The 18,490-nt window shown below is 41.0% G+C and overlaps 1 protein-coding gene across 1 annotated transcript; it reads right to left on the reverse strand.

Annotated features, from left to right (window-relative positions):
- Window positions 1-391: 391 nt before the first annotated feature.
- LOC127572356 (thioredoxin-like) lies at window positions 392-17,899 on the reverse strand. The gene is made up of 5 exons (XM_052019517.1): window positions 17,759-17,899; window positions 5,385-5,489; window positions 3,257-3,316; window positions 2,747-2,812; window positions 392-1,920 (listed from the first exon to the last, which is right to left on the reverse strand). Exons 1-5 carry the CDS (start codon window positions 17,783-17,785, stop codon window positions 1,858-1,860), a joined length of 321 nt encoding a protein of 106 aa, XP_051875477.1. The 5' UTR covers window positions 17,786-17,899; the 3' UTR covers window positions 392-1,857.
- Between the last annotated feature and the right edge of the window lie 591 nt (window positions 17,900-18,490).

Raw genomic sequence — 18,490 nt, forward strand, 5'->3', positions numbered from 1 at the left:
ATCAAAGTCACATTTGAATATAGGAAATGCTCAAGAACCCATTAAATCTTTGATCTCAGCAGCAAGCACCCTCCCTTCACCCACAATTATAAAAATCGGAGCCCAATTCTGCTCTGCAATGGCTTTATCTGACTCTCAAATCTAGCTTGCATCAACGTAACATCTTTAACATAGTACAAACCCCCTAGGAGCTTTTAAAAAAAAATGGACAGCATGCCATAAGAATGTTTGGACGGTACTCAAGATTAGCTAACACTTGAAACAGGAGAGATTGAACACTGCCCTATATACACTAAAAGGATATGCAGAGCATTTTGAAAAAAAAAAACACATGAAGCACTTACAGGTGTAACACTGCAATCTGCAAAGCTGGAGACAACACAAGAACAGAAAAGAATCAAGTTCTTGTTTAATAAAATGCATCATTAAGTGCCATAGGCAAATTTAACAGCCAAGTCTCAAAATACTTACCAATAAGCAGGCTACATTTAGAAGGCACAAGCTTAAGTGAAAATAGTAATGACAGGTATATCTGACCACATAATAGGCCCTTAAATGGCCAAGAGCCTCATTCAATGATTAAAAATATTTATTGAAAGTTCTCAGATGAAGCTTGCATCCTTAAATAGATTATCTACAAACACAAAACTTACCCACAACAGAAAGAAGGAAACAATGCAAATCAACTAGTTTATCTATTTGCTGCAGGCACCTTTTATCATAATCTCCAGTATCAGATTGGGAGGAACTTTCAGGAGGCACTGGGTCAATTTGAACAGATATATAGATTTTGCACATCAAAAGGTACATTAAACATTTGTTCATGCAAGAACCAACTCAAGATTGGGTAAATTATGTGCTGATATTCAAGTAGCATCTCTGTATTCTGATTTCAAAAGCCATGTATAGTGACGATATAACAAAATACAAATTGTTGCAGAGAAATGGCTTATTGTAGAAATAGTAACTGACAAATCAGTTCAAGAATATTGATGGAAACTGCAGCTAGGCTATCATATTGATTTATTCTTGCAGTTAACTATCCTTCAGGTGACTTTCACATTAAATAGAAACTAGTTGAAATAAAGAAATGAGGGAAAAAATAAATGCACAAAAGCAAAGATTAGCTGTGATTTGCAAGAATGTGGACTCTTCAAAATTGGATCTACAGCCTATCAAACTGTAGAACAACAGAAGGCAATTCCTAAAAAGTGTGTGCCTGTTGAAGAGAAATCTGCCTTGCATTGCACATACAAAACATTTAAATATACTAGGGGCTGCTGTTCCACATTCTAAATCTGGTTCCACAGAAGTCAATAGAACACAATTTCAGATGCAGAGCACAATACACAGCCACTATTACATTACATGTTCAGCATACACCTCTGGGACTAAATTATACTTCAAAATTTTTCCTTAAACAAATAGACTACAGTTAATTAATCTGTTTACAATAGCCTGGTTCCTTCCAGTAAGCTGATCAAGTTTATCCAAATTGGGCATCTAAGCACGTTTAAAAGAAAAAACATGCTATGGTCTAGTTCAAAACAAATTACACTGTTCCAATTTAAAGACGTGCGTAACAACCAATGCCAGGCAGAGTCACAGCATTCCTTCGGCATTTAAATAGTAAAGTTGGCAACTTATGTTGATATACACTTGAAACTTTTTGTATCAGATTAGATGATCATATATGCTGAAGCAAAAACCTGGCCATGTAACCAGATTTTACAATCTTTTCTTGCAAAGAGGAAGTGGGTCTTACACTTAGGAACTCAACTGAAACATTTTGACATTGCAGACAAGTGAAACAGATTCATTATTGATTTCTATTTTATTTTACTGGATTAATGACCATTACTGCAGCTCTTTAATTTTTTCTTCCAAAGTCGTTTTATTAGCTCCAGAAAACTCGTACAACTAAAGAAACAGAAAAATTAAAACAAACATTAAAAAGATGCATGTCAATAACCTTAACATGATTTAATTAAGACATTCAGGGCAGGAAGGACATTCATCAGAACTACTTTCAGTTCAAGGGGTTATTAAACTTTGCCAACTCTAAATTTTGTGATGGTTCCCTGCAGAATTTGGAACGATCCATGGACACTACCTCCTTACTCCTTTTACTGCAGTACACATTTTATAATTTATAGTAATTTTGTGTCTTTGCACTCTATTGCAGCCGCACACCAATAAATATCACATCATACAAGACAGTGATAATAAACCTTATTCTGATCATTTAAATGGAGTCTATTGTTTAAAAACTAGGGGAACAGAATCAACAGCATGAAGAGGGTCATTAAGAGACCTTCAGTGGGACTAGACACCAAAAGTTTCTGGTTCAGTTTGCACAGACGAAGGCCAACTTAAGGTAAGCTTATGGGAACCCTTTTAGATAGTGGAGTCTGTTGGGAAAAATTTGAGACTTTCCTCAACACCTTTCCACCAGATAGTCCCAATGTAGGCAAGGGCTGGCATAAATGGAGAAAGACATTGACCTGGAGAGCTCTTTCCCAGCTTCTCCATCAGCATTTCCATGCAGCAAGAAATTAAGGGATAGTCGGACAAAGGAGGAAAAATGAGCTCAGGCTGATCAGGAGGCTTGGTTTGCCAGTTAGTTATTTCTCCACCTCCGTTACAGAGAAAAATTTGCACAAAGACAAATTAACATTTTAGAGCAGAACCAGGGCAATAATTATGATAATTTCAGCTAAGCCCACTCCTCCAAAACTAGAGTTACCTTCTCTCCATTCTTGTAGAATTGGAATGTTGGCATACAATTTATAGCACAGTGTTCTGCAATATCCTGAAAGTAACAAACCACAAGTTAAATTCAGAGCTCAATACAATGCAGGTTACAAAGTCTTACACTGAACGATAATAAATTCTATAATTCTGTAAGTGCATCAGATCCCCAACAGTGCAGAAGATTAAGGGGCACTCTAATGCAGGTATTGCAAGGTAAATCTAAAGTGAATGAAATGACAGCGAGAGTGTTTTTGTGGAGTCTAGAATATAGGAGCACAGAAGTTTGAGGTGTAGGTAAATGTTGGTCATTGAACTTGCTGCTACTGTTCTTATCCTTTGGAATCAAGATGGTTTTCAGGAACCTTAACACTTCCTGTGGTAAGGGTATCAGCTGTTATTACATAGACTTCCATACATGTTGCCAATAATTCTTTTCATTGTAGTATGCATATATCTACATTCAAAATATTTGAAATATTCAATCTGGTGTACTCTGACTTACAGCTGCATCATCCACGTCTACTTCACAGAAAACCACACTTGTATTGGCTTCTGCCAGATTCTGTAGAAATAAAATATTTTCAGTTAATTACAAGTGTGTAGGGGAGCATGTGGAAATGAAGATAAAGCAAGCTTTTACCACCCACCCCAACTCCAAGCCCTAACTGTTAGGCATTTTATGAAGGGACAGTGCAAGGCACACAGAAACAAAACCATTAAAAGTGAGATTAAATGAAAGATGGGAAAAGGCTGTTCTGCTCAAAATGGAAAGAATGGTAGATTTTTGTTGAGCAAGGGGATTAAAAGTTATGGGATCCAGGCTTGCGAAGAATTCAAATGCAGATGAACCACAATCTGACTGAATGGAGGTAAATCATAAGAAACTCCTGTCCCTAATATCAGAAGTCTCCCATTATCTCATTCTTTGATTCTTAATACCTTAATTTCTTTTTTAAAAAAAACTTGCATTATCCATTTATTGAACACTTACTACATTTGAAGAATTTTATAGAACAATACGGCACAGGAGTAGGCCCTTCGGCCCACCATGTCTGTGCTGAACATGTTGCCAAATTAAACTAAATCTCTTCTGCCTGTATATAATCCATATCCCTCCATGTTCATGTGTCTATCTACCACCACTTTCATATCTACTTCCACCACTACCCCTCGCAGCTCGCTCCAGGCACCAACTACTCCGAATGATTTATAGATTAGTCCAATTTTTCTGCCCCAAATATTCTACAATGGGGATTTACATAGAATTTTATTAAAAACCTATTTAAAGCTTTTTCAACTGGTATTCACAAAACTCACAAGTGGTTAAAATTTAAATCACTTTGAAAAGCAACACATTCAATTGTTTTAATACAATGTTTCCTTTAAACAATAATGCTTTTCTAAAAATAAAACAGGGAAATCATATCCTTAAAGTACTTTCAACAGACATTTTGATTTTGGGTTATATAATGGAAGTCGTCAAAACTCAAAATCGAAGTTACAATTCAATGAACAAAGATCCCAAAAAAGTAGTAATATTCCATCTTCCAATGTTTGCCCAAGCCTTCTCAAAATGACCATTATACCTCTGCTTTTACAAGCTGTTCAAAATCTCTGCCCCTTTGCCCCTCTGCGAGGAACAGGAAAAGACACTGATGGATATTCCAAGCATAGGAAGATTACTTTAAGAGGAAGCAATCTGAAGAGATGCAAAACTGAATGCAAAGTCTGCTGATGGGAAGAAGGGTAGATGCAAGCCCACGTGGAACAAACACCCGCTTGGACCAATTGGCTTTCCTGTGCTACAAAGCCACATACAGTAAAAGCACAATAATCCACCATCCAATTATTTGAAAATCCCAAAGGCTTGGCATGTGGCTCACCAGGTGATGTTTGCCCACCCCCAGGACCTCATACGTCTGAACTCTTTCAACTAAAAATATATTAGAATACATGCCGTCATCCTTGGGTAACAAACACATTCTATTTTTTTTAAATATATGGTCAATTTTGTCCACATTGGAAAACACACAGAGAAATTGACAGGGGTGAGGGCAGAAGGAGAGGGGGGTGGGGGCCAAGGAGAGGAGGATGGGGGAGTATACAAGATTCTGAAAGACTTTTTCTTCTGGCAGGACACCTGAACAAAAAGGGGCATAGTTTCAAGATAAGGCATCCACCATTTACAACTGAGAAGAGGACACAGTTCTTCATTTAGATTCATTGGAAAACAGACAATTCTTGATATTAACACAGAGGAATCAGTTAGATTTCCAAAATGGGTTGGGCAAAACTATTTCAAAGTGATGTTAAATCTTACATTTAGTCTGAATTACTATGAAACCGTTCTGACCCAATTCTACCTTCAAATATATTGAACTGGGAGAGGAAACACGAAATAGGAATAGAAGTAGGTTATTCAGCTCTTTAAGCCTGTACTGTCACTCAATGAGATCATGGCATGACCCAACTTCCCCATACCCTTCACACAAATGACAAACAAAAAAAAAGTCTATCAATTCCAGATTTTAAGACCAATTGTCAACTGTGAAACGGAGCTCTTCATGTAGCAGGTTCTTGAGAATTGTTATTAAGGTTTTCTGGAAAATTATGATTTTATTAATACTTACATCGAAGAATGGACTGATTACTTTACAAGGCCCACACCATGTTGCAGAGAAGTCAATAACAACCAATTTGCATCCTGCCTCCTTCAGCACCATTTCAAAATCTTTCTGAAAAGTACAACAGGATTGATTCAGTGACATTCAACCTACAAAACACATTGCACTACTCTATCAAATGCTTATGATTTATTTAAAAAATATTTAATGAGCCATTGTAAATAATGAATGTATTCATTGTTCAAATATAGAATAGAACAAAGAACAGTACAGCAGAGTAACAGGCTCTTTGGCCCACGATATCTGTCCCGAACATTGTCAAATTAAACCAATCCCTTCTGCCTGCACAAGATCCATGTCCCTCCATATTCACTTGCCGATCTAAAAACCCCTTGAACACCACTATTGTATCTGCTGCCACTACCACCCTGGCAATGCATTCCAGGCACCCACCACTGTGTTAAAAATATTCACCCCACACATCCCCTCTAAGCGCCCCCCCCCCCCCCCCCCCCACAACCACCTTAAAGGTATGTCCTCTAGTATTTGACACTACTAGGCTGGGAAAAAGATTCTGGCTGTCTACCCCATCTCTGCCTCTCAATTTTATATACTTTTAAGTTCCACCTCAGGCCTCCAATGCTCCAGAGAAAATAGTCCAAGTTTCTCCAACCTCTCCTTATAGCTAATACCCTGTAATCCTGGTAAACCTCTTCGGAGCCCTTGCCAAAGCCTCCACATCCTTCCTGTACATCATTCTACACGCAAGTTAGAATGATGTATCCAAATTCCCTCCTTTTCACCCTTCAATAGAGGGAAGCAAGTTCACGAAGGAGCATGGGATTAATTGATTAGGCATCAAAGACACCGCACTGGTGCAATGCACCAAATGACTCCAAGTACATAGCATGGTCTGGTATGGCAATTCGAATGTGCAGGGACGCAAGCAGCTGCAGAGGGTAGTGGACTCAACCTAATACATCATGGGCACATCCCTCCCCACCATTGGTAGTATCTATGGGAGGACTGCCTCAAGGCAGCAACATCCGTCAAGGATCCCCACCATCTGAGCCATGCTATCTTCTCACAGCTACCATCTGGCAGGAGGTACAGAAGCCTGAAGTCCCACACCACCAGGTTCAAGGACATCTACTGCACTTCCCTTCAACCATTCGGTTCTTGAACCAACTGGCACCACCTTAACCACTACAGTTTAGCAACACTATGACCACTTTGATCACCAGGCACTAACATGGTCTTTTTTTTGTTCTAATTGTGTTCTTTCTTGTAAAATTTATATTTAATTTATGTTTTTCTTGTGAATGATGCTTATGTGATGCTATGTGCCTGTGGTGTTGCAAGTTTTTCATTACACCTGTGCATACATGTACTTGTGCATGACAATAAACGCGACTGACTTTGAACAATAAGGAGGTAACTTTGAGAAATCAAATGATCACAATGCTTTCTAACCTGCATAAACATAATCTGAAAAACATAAAAGCACAAAATCTTGTGGATGTCAGAATTCTAAAAATAAGAAAAACTGGGAATACCAAAGGTCAGGCAGCATGTGGGGAAACAAAGCTACTTTTCTTTTTGTAAGGCTGATGATCTGTTACCATAAATAGGAATGGTTAAAATGACATAAAATTAGCATTAAATTTGCTTAGAAAGAAGACAGGGGCTGGAAAGATCAAATGTAATACCAGTGAGGTGGAAGGCAAGACAGATTAAATGACAAAAAGGTGATCAAGGGTCATGCAGCATAAAGATCAGTCTGCAGGGAGGTGTAAATGCAATATTCTAAAAATACCAATTATGTTTAAATGTACAGCAGCTTCACAAAACAAAAACTGAATGCATTTAATGAAAAGGTCAACATTTGTTGTTCGTAAAAAAAAAATAAAAGTATAGTCTACAATGTTAACTAAAGCCAAGTTCCCAGTGTACTGGTACAGTTGACTTATATAGGTACAACAGATGATCCAAGATAAAGCAAAACAAACTGCAACAAGTGTTGGAAACCTGAACTAAATATGGCTAATGCAAGAAAAACTCAGTACGTTCAGGCAGCATCTATGGAGAGAGAAGATTATCTTAATTAATTTCAACCTATGGTCGCTGAAAGTAATCCATTTGTAGAGGTAAGTTCTTGCTTCCACACATCCTGCTATCTAAATTCCCATGCATACAGGTAAAGCCAACACCTAATGAACTGTTGATTAAGTTGGCACTTAGAGCACATGATTGGAACTAGTAAGGATTTATTACCAAACAATTCACTGGCAGTTGTTGGCTTCAGTTGATTTTATTATAAAGCTCAAACAGTTCATCAATATTTAACTAATGCTTTGAATGTAGTTGTCGTAGTGCAGAGCCTAAAATCCATATAATGAAACTGTTTAGTCATTACTTGCATTTATGAAAAAAAAAACCCAAGTGGTTTAAATACAATTCACAGGAAAGGCAATTCTCAGCATATGCATCCAACACCTACTCGTCTTTAACACAGTCTTAAACAAGGGTTAGTCTTTGTAAATTGTTGTCAGAGTCAGAGAGATGCAGCACAGACCCTTTGGCCCACCTAGTTTGTCTTGACCATCAACCATGTTTTTAAAAAAACCCACTAATCCTACCCCAACCTATTTTATTCTCCCCACATTTCCCTTCCTCCTCCTGAAGATTAACATTCATCTACACAAAGCCAACTTATAACAACTAAGTAACTCACCAACATGTACATTTTTGGATTGTGGGAGGAAACTGCAGCACCTGGGAGGAAACCCATGCTGGCTATATAGGGTAAACAGACACTTCTTGGCTCAGCAGGTTATAAATAATTGTAAGTTTTAACACAAGAAATGCTCCAGTTTCTGAATAAAATCAAAACAAATCAAAAGATTTTTCAATTCTGAAAGAACCACCATGGTTCATGAGGGAAGCTGATCAATCATTAAACTGAATGGTAGATAATGAGGCTCTTCAGTTGCTGGCACCTTATGTTCTTGCTAAATACTGATCTGTCACTCTGTACACCAGGGCGTTTCATTGCATTCTTGCAATATTTATTAAGTAATTCGAGAGCAGGCAAATTAATTTCACCAAATGTTGCAATGTAACCACCTAACAAAGCACGCTGATAATCAATTTCAACAATATTCAAATAACCAGAAATTTAAGTGGTGATAGGAGAGAGAATTTAGCAGAGTAACACAAAGAGAACACCGCCTAACAAAGCATGCTGATAATCAATTTCAACAATATTCAAATAACCAGAAATTTAAGTGGTGATAGGAGAGAGAATTTAGCAGAGTAACACAAAGAGAACACCGCCTAACAAAGCATGCTGATAATCAATTTCAACAATATTCAAATAACCAGAAATTTAAGTGGTGATAGGAGAGAGAATTTAGCAGAGTAACACAAAGAGAACACTTACACACCCTAGGAACTACCTGAATTACAAAGTGTTGGAAGCTCCACCACACCTCAGTGTAAAGGAAATAGCTCCATCATCTGAAAGCCAAGGGCCCATAGAAAATCCATGATCTAAATAGAGGTCTCCAGTAAATCATTGAACAAATCATGACATACATGGATACTTTAGGAGCTAGCAAGACCACTCATGGCTCACACAGCCAAAGGCCTCACTCAATTGATAGCCAAGAACAAGCAAACATAACATCAAAGACAGATCAGTCAACACGCACTGAAAAGTGGTTCAAAGGTCTCAACTGTGATTGTTGGGAGCACACTCTACTCCATCCCAGAACAAACTATTCAGTCCATCATTGCCACCATCCCCATCTGACACAAATTTAAAGGTCAACTAAAGAAGTCTTCAGGAGCTGATGGTACTCCCTACAGAGGTTCTAAAACTTGGCAGAAAGGAACTCAAGTCATAAATCCGCAATCTTATTGCCCACATTTGGGAACAGGAGATGCCAGGGAGCTCAGAGAAACAGTAATCATAGCCACCTTCAAGAGGAGACAAATCCAACTCTGTCAACCCAACTAGAGTGGTCTCTCTGCTGCCTGTTACAGGGAAATTGAATCACCAGGCCTTCTCAACCATCACTTCCCAGTGGAGAAATAACTGCTTCCTAAATCACAATGTGGACATGAACATCACGTGATAACTCCAAGAGAAATGCAAAGAATAGCACTAAAGCTATAACAACTTATTTTGCCTCAAAATCCTCCAACTGTTAACTGGGAGACACTATGCAGCATCCTCCTTAAATCTGGCGGCCCATAGAAAGACAACTGTTTAACTTTTGCTTCTTAGTAGTATGCTAGCCACGATCTTATCCAATCTTAGCATGGACCAGAATGAAGCAAGACTGAGTCACTAATCCAACATTTGTTTGTTTTAAAAAAAAATTTCACCCAATCTACCTCACCTACAGTAAACTTCCTGCTGGAGTGGAACAGCAAACTGCTTAACCCAAGTTGCCTCTTTTGTCTATGTTCTCACTCTAAATGCTCCCATTCACTCATGGACCAGCGAACCTGTTTATAGCTCATCTCTATGATCATCCTATCAGACATCTTTCCCTCCTGCAGCTTTACAAGCTTTTGTCTTCTTTTCAGTTTTGAAACAGGGTCTCTGATCCAAAATGTTGACTCTTCCTACTTATGTGGTTTGACCTGCTGAGTATTTTCAGCATTTTCTGTTTTTATTTCAGATTTAAAGCATCTGCAGTTTTCTTTTTTTTAATTTTCAACTATCTAGGACTATTGAGCTGCCCCAGGGAATGATGCCCTAGTGAGCTGTTGATATCTTTGTGCTGTTGCTTCTCACAATACATTTGGTGAGAAGATGATGCAGTCTAATGACTATAAAAGGAACGGTAGTAAATATCCAAATTAGGGTGGTGTACTTGAATACCTCACCAAAGATGATCATCAGAATTTTGCTTTTCTTATTCCTCTTGGTGACTGAGGTCTCATGAGACCAATTTTCAAATTCGCTGTGGTGTACCTATTAAATTAATTCATTCTACAATCAAAGTGCATCAGTGACAGAAAAGAGAGGATGGGTAGAGACTAGGGATTGAGACAGTGGCCAGCACACTGCTCTGTCCTGAATGATAAACTTATTGCCTGAATAAATCCACTTGGAACCACACAAGTAGTGAGTAGCTATTCAATCCTGACTTGCAAATGACAGATATTTTATCGTTTAGATACAGAAAGAGGTTTGAATAATGTTGACCAGAATAGTCTTCAGCCCAGCCACATGAGATATCCTAAGGAGTTGGAGGACATGATTCAAGCAAGTTTTATTTATTCATTCTTTGGAGTGTGCACAAAAACAGAAACAGCATTTATTGTCCACCATTATCCCTGAAGACAGTGAAAGTGTTTCTTGTACTTCTGCAGTCCTTCTGGTTAAGATATTCCCATAATGATGATGGGTACACAAGATCTAGACCCAGGAATGAAGGAGTGGTCTTACATTTCATGTCAGGGTGATGCACGACTTGAAAGGGAACTGGTAGGTGTTGATGCCCTCATCCTTCCTCGTGGTAGGAGGTAGGAGAGCTGCTGCTGTCGAGGTAAGTGACTGCAGTCTATTTTGCAGATGGCACACATTACAGCCATGGTGTGACAGTGGCAGAGGAGAGGAAATGAATGTTTGAGGTGGGTGAGGTGCCAATCAAGCAGACTACTTTGAGTTCTTGAGTACTGTTGAAGCTGCATTTACCCAGGCACATGGAGTCCAACACTCTACTGATCCATCTGACAGATGGTGGAAAAGCTTTGAGATATCAGAAGGCAAGTCAATTGCCATAGGATACCCAGCCTCTTTTAGAGATAGTATTTTTGGCTGATCCCAATTAAGTTTCAGATCAATGGTTACTCACAGGATGTCGATGGTGGGAGATTCAGTGCTGGTGATGGCATTGAACATCACATGTTTGTACTTAGATGCTTTGTTGAAGATGATTGTCGGCTGGCAATTTTGTGGTGTGAACGTTATATTCCACCTTATCAGTTCAGGCCTGAATGTTGTCTAAATCCTGCAGTGTACATGCTTGGACTGAAGAGTTGCAAATAGAAATGAACATGGTGCAAATCAGCAGCAAACATCACTATTTCTGACCTTACAATAGGACAGTCATTGATGGAGCAGTCTCTGTACTCATTAAGCCATGGCATCAACACTGGTACAATAGTAATGGTACAGCAAGAGATATGAAGTTGCAGATTGTGAACATTTCTGCTGCTGCTGATTGTTCACATTGTCTCCATGATGCCCAGTTGAGGTTCTGAGCCTGTCCCATTTAGCGAAGTTGTTCTGCCATACAACAGTGGATGGTTCCTCTGCATTAATTTTTTTAAATTATACAATCATTGTACAATGTATTTATTTACAATATGTTATCAGGGAGCTAAACATGCTCCTTGCTTCCAAAGGGATTAATTCCTTGCAAAAGTAGCAACTACATACATTACATTTGTATATGCAAATACAGTTACTAAAAGTGGTCAAATAAGTTATAATGATAACTCGAGCCATTTTGTTCAATCTGAGTAATTAGATAAAATTAGCCTTGTTCTAGTAATAAAGTAACTCAAGACTCAGACAACTGCCACTATTGCAACATTAGCAGCCTATATCAATGTGACTAAAGCAGACACTGTATACAGCACTCTCAGTCATGTCAGTCACCTGCTTATGCTAACATACCCAAAAGAACTTTTACTACTGCATAGATTTTCTTTTGTTTAAATTACAGCAAGCACTCCCAAATCCTTATAATTGAATAACCTGCACAGAATACCAGTTTCCACAAAGACCAAGAACCCATTTCTGCAAAATGCAATAATTCAGAGTTTCATCTTTTACTTTGTGACAAACTTTTATTCTGAGCCAAGTTTTACATCAATTCTTACTTTTACTATAGTTCCACAATGTTAAAGTTTTAATGGCAATGGTTGTTCAAAAAAGACACTGATGCAAGGTATCTGGAGTTTGTGGTCAAGGAATTTTCTCGTCCCCTTTAAGAGTAAAATGTTAAAGCTTTGGCACCCAGCTGGTTAATTGAGCCCAATGTTAGTGAGCTAGCTTTTCACCTTTATTATAAAGAAAACCAAGCCAAAAGGCCTACCCAGTTTTCCTCCCATTAAAACTAGGTAGCATTGCATTAACATTGCCACCAAATGTGCAGACCTTCCCTGCTGCTAATCTTTGATCAGTGGTTAACATGACTGGACTATTCATGAAGGGCTGAACATGCAGATTACCTCCTAACCTCCTCCACTGCTGAAATGATTCCACAAATCCATTCTAATATGCCTAAAGTGCTCAGGCTGCACATAACCTTTTTTTTTTAAAAACTAGACCCACTCTCCCAGGCCTTGGAATTGAGGGGAGGAGGATTCACAAGATCACAAGATAAGGGAGCAGAAGCAGGCCATTCGGCCCATCGAGTCTGCTCCAAGGAAAAGGGAAAAAGAAATGGGGTGGGAAAAAAAAGAAGAAAAAAAAAACTATTCTAATCCCATTTGCCAGCCTTATCCCCATATCCCTTGATACCCTGACTATTTAGATATCTGTCTATCTCCTCCTTGAATACCCCCACTGATCTGGCCTCCACTGCTGTGCGTGGCAAGGAGTTCCACAATTTCACCACCCTCTGGGTAAAGAAACTTCTCCTCATCTCTGTCTTGAAACTGTACCCTCTAATTCTAAGATTGTGCCCTCTGGTCCTGGACACGCCCACCAAGGGAAACAGCCTAGCCACATCTACTCTATCCTTACCTGTCAACATTTTAAATGTCGCTACGAGGTCCCCTCTCATCCTTCTGTACTCCAGCGAGTACAGTCCAAGAGCCGACAAACGCTCATCATACTTAAGCCCTTTCATTCCTGGAATCATTCTCGTAAATCTCCTCTGAACCCTCTCCAACGTCAGCACATCCTTCCTAAGATGTGGGGCCCAAAACTGCGCACAGTATTCCAAATGAGGCCTCACTAGCGCCCCGTAGAGCCTCATCAACACTTCCTTACTTTTATACACTATACCTCTCGAGATGAATGCCAACATAGCATTCGCTTTCTTAACCACCGATCCAACCTGGTGGTTAACTTTTAAGGTATCTTGTATGAGTACCCCCAAGTCCCTTTGTACTACCGCACTATCAATCTTCTCTCCTTCTAGATAATAATCTACCCGCTTATTTCTACTTCCAAAGTGTACAACTGCACATTTCTCAACATTGAATCTCATCTGCCATTTCCTTGCCCATTCTCCTAAACTGTCTAGGTCCCTCTGCATTCTTTCTATTTCCTCTATGCTCCCTACTCCTCCACTTATCTTGGTGTCATCCGCAAACTTAGCCACACAACCATTTATTCCATCATCCAAATCATTGATGTACAAGGTAAAAAGGAGAGGCCCCAACACCGACCCCTGCGGCACACCACTAGTAACCGGTAACCAACCAGAACGAGATCCTTTTATTTCCACCCTTTGCTTCCTGCCAACCAGCCAATTCTCCACCCATTTTGCTGCCCTGCCCATAATTCCATGACCTCTCATCTTATTAATCAGTCTCTTGTGAGGCACCTTATCGAAGGCCTTTTGAAAGTCTAAATACACAACGTCTACCGCCTCTCCCTTATCCACCCTACCTGTGATTTCTTCAAAAAACTCCAATAGGTTGGTCAGACAGGACCTCCCCTTCACAAAACCATGTTGACTAGGTCCTATCTTGCCTTGCGCCTCTAGGTATTCGGTAACCTCCTCCTTGAGGATAGACTCCAATAATTTTCCCACCACTGACGTCAGACTAATAGGTCTGTAATTGCCTTTGTGCTGCCTCCCACCTTTCTTATACAACGGAACTACATTCGCTACCCTCCAGTCCTCCGGAACCATGCCAGAATCTATCGATTCCTGAAAAATAATCGCCAATGCCTCTGCTATCTCCACAGCCACCTCCTTCAGAACCCGGGGATGCACCTCATCCGGTCCGGGAGACTTATCAGCCTTAAGCCCCTTTAGTTTTCCAAGCACCTTCTCCCTATTAATCTCAATTGAACTCAGCTCCAATTTGTGAGACTCCTGACTAACGGGCACATTGCTTATGTCCTCCACGGTGAAGACCAATGCAAAATATTCATTCAATTCCCTTGCCATCTCACTATCATCCATTATAATACCTCCTGCACCGTTATCAATTGGTCCTATGTCAACCCGTGTCTCTCTTTTATTCCTTATGTATTTAAAAAAACTCTTAGAATCCTTCCGAATGTTGTCCGCCAGCTTCCTTTCGTAACTCATCTTTGCTTTCCTAATGACCTTCTTAGTTTCTCTCTGCAGATTTTTAAAATCGTTCCAATCTTCTGTTTTCCCACTAATTTTTGCTACTTTGTACGCCGCCCCTTTTGCTTTTATTTTATCCTTCACCTCCCTCGTTATCCACATCTGTGCCTTTTTTCCATTCAAAACCTTCTTTTTTCTTGGAATATATCTGTCCTGCATTGTCCTCATTTCCTGTAGAAATTTCTTCCATTTTTCCTCTGCCGTCCCTCCAGCTAACTTACTCCTCCAATCAATTTGGGCCAACTCATCTCTCATACCTTTGTAATTTCCCTTATTCCACTGAAATATCGATACACCAGTTATCAGCTTCTCCTTCTCAAACTTGAAACTAAACTCAATCATATTGTGATCACTTGTTCCCAGTGGTTCCTTTACCTTTAGTTCCCTAATCACCTCGGGTTCACTACACAGCACCCAATCCAAAACAGCCGATCCCCTGGTGGGCTCCTCAATAAGTTGCTCCAGAAAAACATCCCTTTGACATTCCACAAACTCACTCTCCTGAGTACTACTGCCTTGCTGCATTTCCCAGTCCACCTTCATGTTAAAATCCCCCATAATTATCTTCACATTGTCACTCTGGCACGCTTTTTCTATCTCAATCTGCAACTTATGGTCCACTTCCTGACTGCTGTTCGGGGGCCTATATATGACTGCTATTATTGTTCTTTTACCCTTGCTATTTCTTAGCTCCACCCATAAGGATTCCACCTCCTCTGACCCAATGTCCTTCCTTTCTATTGATTTTATATCGCTACTAACCATCATGGCCACACCTCCCCCTCTGCCTACCCTCCTATCCTTCCTATATACTGTATACCCCTTGACATTCAGTTCCCAATCACATCCATCATGAAGCCACGACTCAGTGATTGCAACGATGTCATATTTATTAACCTGTAGTTGTGCCACTAGGTCATCTACTTTATTCCTGATGCTACGTGCATTTAAATATAGTACGTTTAGACTATATTCGAATCAAAGTTAAATGGATAGGGAATTTTTGGAGTGGAGGTGGTGTTTATTGGCTGGAATAGGTTAAAAAGTACAGTATGAAGGGTATGTGTACAGTAACAAGCACATGTTAACCAAAGACCCAAGTGTTAATTTTAAAAACACCAATCCATGAGAGTACCATAGTAAGGTAATGCTTCTAAATTAGACAAGTACGGGACCACTAGAACCTGATCAAGAGGGTGTCACTGGTCCTTTGTAGAAGAATCACAGAAAATTTCCAACAGGATGCCAGTCCTGATGTTCTCAGCCCAAAAGGTTGACTGTTCATTTCCCTCCATAGATGCTGCCCAACCTTCTGAGTTCCTCCAGCATCTTGTGTGCACGTTGCTCCAGATTTCCAGAATCTGCAATCTCTCGTGTCACCATTTGGCCTTTGCTGGTTGAGAATGTGAGCTGTGCCCAAAATTAAACCCACCTCCTACTACTACATTGCCGCCCAACCACTGCTCTGCATGCATGTAAATGCTTAAATCTGATTAGGGTTTCTATCTCCAAGGCAGAGAATTTTAGATTTCTATCACCCTCTGGTTGAACAACATTCTTCCTCATCTCTCTGTTTCCTCTAAGTTCTTCCTTCCCACTGCCATCCACGTGGCCAATTACCACAGTGGCTTTGGTCAGGTTCTGCTTAGATTCTGAAAATAGTGGGTTTTAATCAAGGCTTCTGCAACAAACCTGGGGCCAGCTCTCTGCAGTAGCAGAGAAGCCTTCTCTCACCATTTGCTCTCTGGTACATACAAAAGATGCAATAGGCACCAGATTGGAGAAAATATTATGGTGTTTGCAGCTGACCCCTCAATCAAGAGAGATAAAACAGATAACTTGGTCACAGTGGCAGCACTATGTGAGATCTTCCTGTGCACAAGAGGCATTTAGACCTACACAAATAAGCAAGGCACAGAATACAGTCCTAATGCAGGCAAATGGGATTTGTGTAGATGGGCAAAAAAGTTGGCATGGACGTGGTGGGTCGAGGAGCCCATTTCTGTGCTGTATGACCGACAGATTGTTGCCGTGCTTCCCATATTATAATAACTACTTCACTTCAAAATAAAAACGATCTCAATTTTAAAGCACTCCGGGACATTTCCAGATGAGGTGGCTGGAGCTGATCTCCATCTCCCCTGACAACGGGACAGAGGCGACCGCGGGAGAAGGGAAAGGGGGACCGGACAACCGGGCCAGAGCCGCCCGAGCGGCCATTTAATGCACCGGGCGGCCGAGTTAGCAGATCCGCCCACTCAAAGGGAGACATTTTGGTCACCGTTACTCCGCGCTCATCACATCAGCTAATCCACACTCGTGAGTGTAACGGGGCAAAAATACATCTTAACCCATATCCCATCTCCGAATTTTAGTTTACTTTTGTTTCCCCTCCTCCCCCCCCCCCCCCAAACTTTTCAATGAGCGAGGAATGGCGAAGGCGAGCGCCTGGAACCCAGGCCTCGAGGCTCAAAGGTGTCCTCTCGCCGCCCTCGGGTCTGCAGGCCGGCACCGGGCCCCGGGGGGAATGCAGCACATGGACCAGGGCGCCCTGTACCCCGCGGGATGCAGCACACGCACCGGAGCGCCTTGCACTCCGTATCCCGGCACCCGGCGTGGGGATGTAGAACACGCACCGAGGCGCCCTGCAGCCTACACCCTGGGTGATGCAGCACATTGGAACGGGACGCGGGTCACTATCCATCTCAGGTCTGCAATACCCGTACCGGCCCACAGCCCCCACACTGGGGAGGGGAGGGAAGGGGAAGGGGGGGGTGGTGGTGGTGGTTTACAGCAACTGCACCGGGTGCGTCGGTCCGGTCCCGGGGGCTACGGCACACCCGGTCCACGTGTTGCAGCCACCGGGATCGGACGCGGGCCACACACACCATCCCCGAGATCTGCACCACATCCGCACCCGGGAGCAGCAGCGCTCGCAGTCCGTTTTCATTTCTCCCAATTTCATACAAAATGCGACGTAATCGCCGAAAATTCATCTCCACATTTTAACCCTCGAGACCGGCACAAACATTCACCAACCTGGTTCTCCAGTTTACGGACTCCCATCTTCACTCTCGGTGCTTAAAAACTCAGCAACAAACCTCGGCGTCCTCACTACAGTCTATCCAGGTCGCTCAATGATCCTTATACAGAGAGTCGGCGTGTGGCATTGGATCCTGGGATATTAGATGAAGTGTTTAAACGTAATAGGGAGAAACTGCTACAATTTCTATTTGCACACAGTCCGCTGATCATTAAAGTTTATCGCATCCTAAAACTTGTTCGCTAATTTGTACTATTCTCCATTGCAAATTCCGAATTTTTAAAAAGAAACTTTATTTCATAAAATTACATACAATGATACACAAAAATTATTTGCATAAATTTCAGCCAGCAGCTCTCCAACAAACAGTAACACCCTTCGTGAATCTCCCAATAAGTCTTTAGTCTCGGATGTATCTTGCTTAAGAATCCCCCACGGTATATATTCCTGGATTCCTGCATTCAGTTTGCAAGGACAGTTCCAGTTGAAAGACAAGCAGGTTTCAGGTGGACCCTTGGGCTTCTTTGAGTCGAAGGTCTTCTAGCTGATACCTGATTTGGTATGCATCCCAGGAAAAAGCACGAGGACTGAATGCTGTCAAGCTGTTAAGAATGAACAGGGACAGATGCCAACCAATTTCACTGCAATGCTTAGTGCGAAAGGGAGATGGATGATGGTTCTCTCTACCACAGCTTCGTGGGCAGCTTGTGGTGGTACTGAGGTTTCAA

Source organism: Pristis pectinata, chromosome 7 (assembly GCF_009764475.1).
Source record: "Pristis pectinata isolate sPriPec2 chromosome 7, sPriPec2.1.pri, whole genome shotgun sequence".
NCBI lineage: Eukaryota > Metazoa > Chordata > Chondrichthyes > Rhinopristiformes > Pristidae > Pristis > Pristis pectinata.

Excerpts from the sequence above, each read along its gene's own strand:
- LOC127572356 (XM_052019517.1), bottom strand. The coding sequence starts at position 17,785 with ATGGGAGTCCGTAAACTGGAGAACCAG. Across the intron at positions 5,490-17,758 it reads TCCGTAAACTGGAGAACCAG|AAAGATTTTGAAATGGTGCT; the intron begins GTTGGTGAATGT and ends TGTACTTTTCAG. Across the intron at positions 1,921-2,746 it reads TCTACAAGAATGGAGAGAAG|TTGTACGAGTTTTCTGGAGC; the intron begins GTAACTCTAGTT and ends CTGTTTCTTTAG.